General features: G+C 35.6%; 2 protein-coding genes across 2 annotated transcripts in view; one reads left to right on the plus strand and one right to left on the minus strand.

Annotated features, from left to right (window-relative positions):
- LOC134246464 (protein virilizer homolog) overlaps nucleotides 1–6,879 on the plus strand; it is a 25,387-nt gene extending 18,508 nt beyond the window's left edge. Inside the window, exons 32-41 of the mRNA XM_062728830.1 lie at nucleotides 2,107–2,267; nucleotides 2,579–2,843; nucleotides 4,034–4,130; nucleotides 4,590–4,869; nucleotides 4,954–5,015; nucleotides 5,102–5,304; nucleotides 5,517–5,646; nucleotides 5,755–5,857; nucleotides 5,956–6,072; nucleotides 6,235–6,879. Of these exons, the coding sequence (XP_062584814.1) occupies nucleotides 2,107–2,267; nucleotides 2,579–2,843; nucleotides 4,034–4,130; nucleotides 4,590–4,869; nucleotides 4,954–5,015; nucleotides 5,102–5,304; nucleotides 5,517–5,646; nucleotides 5,755–5,857; nucleotides 5,956–6,072; nucleotides 6,235–6,313 (1,497 nt within the window). The 3' untranslated portion in view covers nucleotides 6,314–6,879. The remainder of the gene's footprint in view (nucleotides 1–2,106; nucleotides 2,268–2,578; nucleotides 2,844–4,033; nucleotides 4,131–4,589; nucleotides 4,870–4,953; nucleotides 5,016–5,101; nucleotides 5,305–5,516; nucleotides 5,647–5,754; nucleotides 5,858–5,955; nucleotides 6,073–6,234) is intronic.
- Nucleotides 6,759–7,500, minus strand: part of LOC134246465 (pre-mRNA-splicing factor ATP-dependent RNA helicase PRP16-like) — a 48,038-nt gene continuing 47,296 nt past the window's right edge. Inside the window, exon 26 of the mRNA XM_062728831.1 lies at nucleotides 6,759–7,189. Coding sequence (XP_062584815.1) covers nucleotides 7,117–7,189 — 73 coding nt within the window. The 3' untranslated portion in view covers nucleotides 6,759–7,116. The remainder of the gene's footprint in view (nucleotides 7,190–7,500) is intronic.

Below are 7,500 nucleotides of genomic sequence, written 5' to 3' on the forward strand. Positions count from 1 at the left end.
CTGTCTGTCTGTCTCTCTGTCTGACTCTCTGTTTGTCTGCAAAAACTTTAACCTTGCTCATAACTTTTGATTTAATGGAGCTATGAATTTCATATTTCATATGTGTATTCCTTGTGACAAGACCTTTCTTTGGGTACCACCAAATTTAACCTTTTAACCCTGACCTTGGAGTTTGACCTTTTTTTACACAAAAAATCCGAACTTTTACTTTGGCCATATCTTTTGAACAGTAGATACCAGGATACTTATACTTCACATATGTTTTTTTTTTTTTTGGAAAGATCTTTCATTGGATACCAACAACCTTGACCTTTTGACCTTGGAGATTTTCATACTTATGAAAAAACTTTAACCTTGGCCATTACTCTTAAATGATGAAGGATAGGGCTTTCATACTTCACATACCATAAATCTGGAAATTTTTACTGTAGATAAATTTTTAGCAAATTTGCGCGTGCATTGCATTCACAAAAATATTTTTCTTAAAAATAAATCAACATGTAAAGGAAATTTTTTTCTGAAAGCTGGTGTCTATTTTTAACTCAGTGAATAGGCGTCGGTAAGCACTGGTCATTTTTAAAAAGAAACCTGAGTGTTTATACTACTGTAACTACAAGCTAATTACCCATGCGTGTAAATTGCCCTCATTATATGCAATATCATCTAATGTTATGTCCGTTTTTAATCATTTTGCCAAGAAAGAGAAACCAGTTATTTTATCTAACCATGTATCAACATGGGCGATAACTCGAACTTAGTGCATTTACTAGAGAGTTCCAAATGTAAACATGGCGTATAAATTTTAGGTGAGAAAAAACCAAACGTTGAGAAAATTAGTTATATTTTTGTCTTGAGTTGGATTATATTTTAGATAAAAAGGCATACACAACCTCTAAAAGGTTTGTTATAATTAATTTAGAAGTCATTACAGTGCAAATCTTTTTGTTTTTTATCTTCAAAATTTTTTCGGAGCGATTCTGCAATTTCTTGCCACGTAGCGAGTATATTGGTGGTATTCTAAACATATTAAAATTATATGAATATCTTTAGTGATTTTTATTTTTAGCGTCAGTGACAATTTGCAAAATTTTGAAGCGTAAAAATTAATCAACAGCTCTTTGACCCAATTTCGCAAAAATAAATGGATGTAAAAATTTCCAGATTTACGGTATGTAATCCTTGTGAGAAGGTGCTTTATCGGATACCAAGAACTTTGACCTTTGTCCTTGACCTTGGAGTTTGACCTACTTTTAAAAAGCAAACCTTGCCATAACTTTTAAAGGGTTAAGGCTAGTGCTTTCATACTTAACATATTTAATTCTTGTGACAAGACTTTCATTCGAAAGCAAGGTCTTTGACCCTATGAACTTGACCTTGGAGTTACTTTTTAAAATTTTTAACTTTGGCCATAACTTCTAAACAGTTAGGACTATGACTTCTATTCTTTTCATATGCATTTTTTGTGGCAAGACCTTTCATTGAATACAAATTACCTTGACCTTTTGACCTAGACTAAGGAGATTTTTGTACTCATGAAAAAGCTTTAACCTTGGCCATAACTTTTGAATGGTAAGGGCTAGGGCTTCCATACTTCACATCTGTAGTTTTTGTGGCAAGACCTTTCATTGGATACCAACTACCTTGATCTTTTGACCTTGACATTGGAGATTTCCATACGTATGAAAAAACTTTAACTTTGGCCTACTTTCGTATTTCAGAACTGTATTTCCAGTGAGTTTGCATTTAAGAAAAGTTTAATCTTGGCTATGTTGCCAGACGGGGGCATCAGTGTTTCTCAAACACATCTTGTTCTATTAATAATTCTCTTTACAGCATTCAATTTACTCCCAAATTATTCCAGTGTTATAGAAATTGTAAAAAAAAATATGTGCATTTTATAATTGTTGATTTTTTGTTCCTTTTGGAAAAGAGTCCACCTTTTTGCAAAATTCCTATTAAATTTATTGTAAATTTTAAAGTTATTTTGTAGACACAAAATGAAGAGAACACATCTTAATAAATTTATTGAAAAGGATACTGTAAATATCCTTGAACTTTTTAAGAAGTTTTTCATCCATAAGATAATGATTTGACCTTTATCCCTAGATTGCCCTTGCCCTGCCTAATGGGAACTACATGACCCAGATAACGACCGCCCTGCTGGACCATATGGGGAGTGCTGATCACAGCTATGCTTCTATTCTGCCCTGTGTTAGGACTCTGGTCATGTTAACAGACCATGACTACGGATTCTACTACTTAAAGAGGTAACAGCACAGAAAATAGTGAGATTGAATGTGCTGTTTAGATCCAAAATCCTCAGAATCACTTTTCTTCTGATTAGGAGTTTGATATAATCCAACCTTTATATTGGAAGATACTTATACAGACATGTAAATGGGATAATGCTTCAAAAAAAACTTCCGTATACTTGTGTAAATTAAAAACTGTTCACTTTTCTTTCTTTAGAAATATTAACTTCTTATTTAAGATATGATTTTTTGGGTAAAAAGAAAATATGCAACCACAAGATACTCATAAAATACATGTAGAACTTTCACTCATCAATTTCTTTTAGTGTGTTGGAGCAGAAGACCACTGCCATTGGTCGTCTGATGGTCCGGATCAACACGACCTTCAGTAAGGACAGTTCTGACTGTCTCTCCACCTTATCCACATTACTGGAGTTCCTCCGTCTGCTGATGACGGTGGAGCAGCCATCTAATGAGGACTTAACGTCGCCGCGGACCTACACTCTCTCTCAACAGGAACTACAGGAGGTCTTGTCCTGGAACCCTAGCATGGATGACCACCCTCTACTGGACCTGGAGAAACTAGTGGAGGTATGATATAAATACAGTCAAGTCTCGAATTATCGCCATTCGATTCATCGCCATTTTCGCAACACCGCCATGATTTCCCAAGAACGTTTTTCCTGAAATTCTCTTTATAATGCCAAATTTGCATACCGCCATCCGCCACCCTGTTTTCGCCACAGGTGCATGCGGTCAGTGAAGCGCGGCTAATTGGTTGACGCTATCCCTGTTGTAAAGTATGCAAAGCCAGACAAGGTATATGCAATTAAATAATTAAATAAGAATTAAATAAGCAATAATTTTAATATGAACTGTTATAATGGTTTTGTTTTCTGTTTAATAAAAATCATTTAGTCGTGGCTTCGCCACGAAAGCAGTAGTTGTCAAAGTACGCCGAATACGATATTATTTTGATGATCTCTGCTTTAAACAATTCTAAGTTTGCTTAACAAATAATTATACGGTATAAATTGTGAACATTTCATTTAAAATGATGCCATAAACAACGAATTTATTCAAGAAATCATTTTACGTACCGTCATGACGATCGACCCAGCATGTGTTTTTTTTTCAATATCAAACGTGCCAATTTACATGCATACACATGTACATGTACTTGTCTTTATTTCATAATTGCACATTTTGTTTTAACGAAATTGTTACGTACATAAAAATTACTTGAAGTATTTTCAAATTAAGAAATATGTTTAATATACATGTACATGTAACTATAAGAATAGGAACGCTAAATGGTATTTCTAAGAACGGTAACTCTGACTTCTTGTTTCCTAAAAGATGGGAAATTCAATTTATCGCCAAATTCGTTATACCGCCATGATTTCTAAATTACAAAAGGTGGCGGTTTATCGAGAATTAACTGTATTAGTGTAGATCAGTAAAATCTAAGGAATCCCAGCATGGATGACCACCCCCTACTGGACTTGGAGAAACTAGTGGAGGTATGGTATTTATAAATAGCATCAAAGGAACCCAGTATGGAGATTATTAATGTTAAGATGAAGTTGACATTTACGTATGTGTATACCCTCTATGCTTATACAGTTGAACTTTGATATCTCCCAACACTGATGTCTCAAATGCCATGGATATGTTGAAGTGATTTGGAACCACTTACTTTCTTGGTTTGACTGTGATTGTAAAATTTTTCCTGTCCTGAGGCTTACTAATAATTGTAAAATCATTTAAATCTTGATCAGGAGAGTGCTAAGGATGAGGAGACTCTGGAGAGTTTATATGAGAGCATGACCGGACTGATGAAGATGCTGAGGGAACCTGAAGGCAAGGAGAAAAAGGGTATGCTACTTTACATCTATAGTAAACATTTCGAGAGCAGCAAGCTAATAAACTTTTACTGAATTAGAAAATGGGATAGTTTTTATGTTTGGAAATCATGTTAACCTTACAATATTTCAAGGTAGCTTAACTTCTTGAGGCTATGATCAGGCCAAATAAAGGGTCAAAAGTTTGACATGGTAATTTCTGACCTAGTAAAATACTAAGCATACAGACACCATGGCAGCAGTACCCTGCCATTCTAAAATCATTCTAGAATACAGTGGACCTTCAGATATCCGGATGCTTCATTATCCGGAAGATTTTTCATGGGAACAGAATTTTTTAACGTTATTTTGTCTTGTTTAACTGGTAATTCAGATATCCGGATGCTTCAAATATCCAGACAAATTGACAAGGAACCAAAGCATCCGGATAAATGAGGCTCCACTGTACTCATCTACAATTTTCTTGTTGCAGTATTAACAGAGCCACCAGTAGTCATAGAGTCCCTTAGTAACCTGTACAACAAGAGGACCGTGTTCATTGTGACTGATATTGAGGATGAGAGACTGAATCCCGAGTACTGGCTGTCTAATCCCTCCATGGACGTGGCCGACATTGAGCCCGACCTGACAAAGGCTAACCTGCAGGAGATGTGTAGGAAGTACTGCCCAGAATTTAACCTGGAGGAGGAGCTCAAAAAGACCGTGATCACCTCACAAGCTGAGGTCACCAAACCAAGGAGGATCAAAATAGGGTAAAGTCGAAGGAAACATTTAATGGAAATATTATTGAACTTTCGAAAGCATTTCCTTTCTTTCTTATGTTTGTTTCATTTCAGGGACAGGAGAAAATCACAGGAGATCAGCATTTATAGAGGCAGGGGTGCCAAAAGACCATTTGGTGAGTTGCAGCATAAAATGGAAAACTTAACTTTAATATTCAAAAAATTATGATTTGGGTGCTCATGAAAATATATTTCATCACAGTGGCTCCCATGCGCGGGCGTGGAATTGCCAGGGGAATGATGGGAGCTAGTGGTAGAATGGACTCCTTCCGAACTCGCACTCCAAACACCAGCAGACCGCCATCCATGCATGTGGATGATTTCATGAAGTTAGAGAAAGGACAAGATGACCGAGACTCAGATACTGTGTCACCAATCAGGAGAGTGGACTCACTTATACAAAGGGTATTAGATGCTTCTCACATTCTTATATTTTTTTGTTCAAAATTTTTATCTTTCATCTATTTATCTTCCATAGGGAAGGGCATATAAGATAAACATGTACTAATGTTTCGTACATTTATAGACAGAATCAAAATAAGAAATAAATTCAATCGCCATATATAATCAGTGCAACATTTATGTGACATAAAAATGCAAATACATGTAACTTTAAGGATGGAACCAGAAACACTGGAAGAGGGAGGAGTAACTTTGATAGGGGAGGTAATCGTGGTAACAGAGGAAGAAGTAGCTTCTTCACTCCCCCTGGAACTTACGGAAGACGGGAGTCCAACAACATTTATGGTAAAAAAAAATCAGAATTTACACTACCTGCTGAAAAGAAAATTAGCATTTCATGTATTTTTGGTTAAAAGTTTCATTATTGATATGATTTTTCTCTATTCTTTGTAGTTGGAGGAGGGGGAATCAATACAGTAAGTACCAGTGGGGGAAGCAGGGGAGGCTACAACAACAGCCGACCCAAACAACAGAACTTCGACAGCTTTGGACGTGTGTAAGTAATAAAACAGAATTTCTCTCATATCAACTGCATTAATATAGGTGTTTCTTTTTATTATATTCTCTAAAAAAAATTTAATGTTCTATTTTCAGTCTTCACCCTGTATCTACTGAGAGGCCATTAAACACGGGGCGGGACTTCCGTTTTGCTACTCAAGTCAGTAGTAGTGGTCTGTATCATGCAAGGGACACCAATCAACAGACAGGGAGGTAGGGACTGCAGGCTGTTCTTTGGCTGGCCTCTACGTTGGTCTTATTTTACATGTATTTCTTTTGCCTATTACACTACTAATGTACAAACCAGATGATTTATAAGATGCACAACCTATAGCTTTCATGGTTTTCCACTACAGCACATTGATATTGTTTCAGGTTTGTGGGAGGTGGATTTCGTGGTCAGAGAGATAATAACACAGACCGAGGAAGACATGCCAGGTCCTTCACAAAGTGAGGCTGGGAAAGCCAAAGACAGACTATAAAAATACTTCACAAAGTGAACTAGAATCTGTTGTAGACATTTGCTTTGTTATTTGCTTTGTTAGAGACTGTAATCAATGTCGTATATCTGTTAGATTAACTGATATGTGTCTGTAAATTCATGGCATTTGCATAGGCTCAATTGTCAAGTCAATTTTCAATATTTTAAGACATTAAAAAAAAGTATTGATTGACTGATAGGAAAAAGCTGATTATTAATTTGGAGGTTGAAATCCCTTAAAGAATATTATCTTGGACTATATTCACAGAAAACCCATGTGCAAATATAACTTTCTTGAAACAGTTTAAAAACTTCCTGAATACTTCACCAAATGATTTTTTTTTCTGCATGACACATAAAATCTCCAGACAGATGCCATGTGATTATGAAAATTAAACCAAAGGTAAAAGAATCAACATACATTTATAAAATATTTATTGACAGACTTGGTCAATATCACATGAGAATGAGATGCAAAACTGTAAATGGTAATGTTCAATGAACATGTGCAACATGCTATAATAAAGCTGAATGTTCCATTTTTTTTTATTTTATCTGCAAGGCAAGCTCAATCTTTCGATTCCAGATCACAATTTGTACTGAGTTGTTTTTCCTGTATTATCAGATGGAAGCCTGCTGCCAGGTGATATATTCCAATAAATTTCACAGCTGAATCAAGGAGGCTTCATTTTTGATATAGCAGCTGTCAGAATGACCCTTTTTGCCCTATGTTCCAGTCCCTTGAGACCTACATGTATATTCCAGCCTCATGTGCCCTATATTCCAAACTTGGCTGGAGTTCTCCTTGGGGTGCTTGGCTCGCTTCTACCGGGGGTAGCTATTTCTCTTCTGGAAATAAATCAATTTAACAATCGTTAAATGTGTTAACAGATTTTAATACTGAAGAACTGTTAATAGATAAGCCACAACTAATTTCCGTTTGTCTCAGATGATGGCAAGTAAACCAGTTAATTGTAAGGGAGATAATTCTTTAAGCTAAAAATGATAACAAAATGGAGAAATTTTGTTTCTAAAACTAGTTATGTGATTAAGGAATATAAAGGCAGAATTCCATTTTTTAAAGACAATAGTGAAAATAATTTCTACCTATGGATGTACATTATACCGTATAAGTAGAATTTTTAGTGAGGATTTAATTT

The sequence above is a fragment of the Saccostrea cucullata genome, unplaced genomic scaffold, assembly GCF_032062105.1.
Source record: "Saccostrea cucullata isolate Sc308-1 unplaced genomic scaffold, CSIRO_AGI_Scuc_v1 ctg2, whole genome shotgun sequence".
Taxonomy (NCBI): domain Eukaryota; kingdom Metazoa; phylum Mollusca; class Bivalvia; order Ostreida; family Ostreidae; genus Saccostrea; species Saccostrea cuccullata.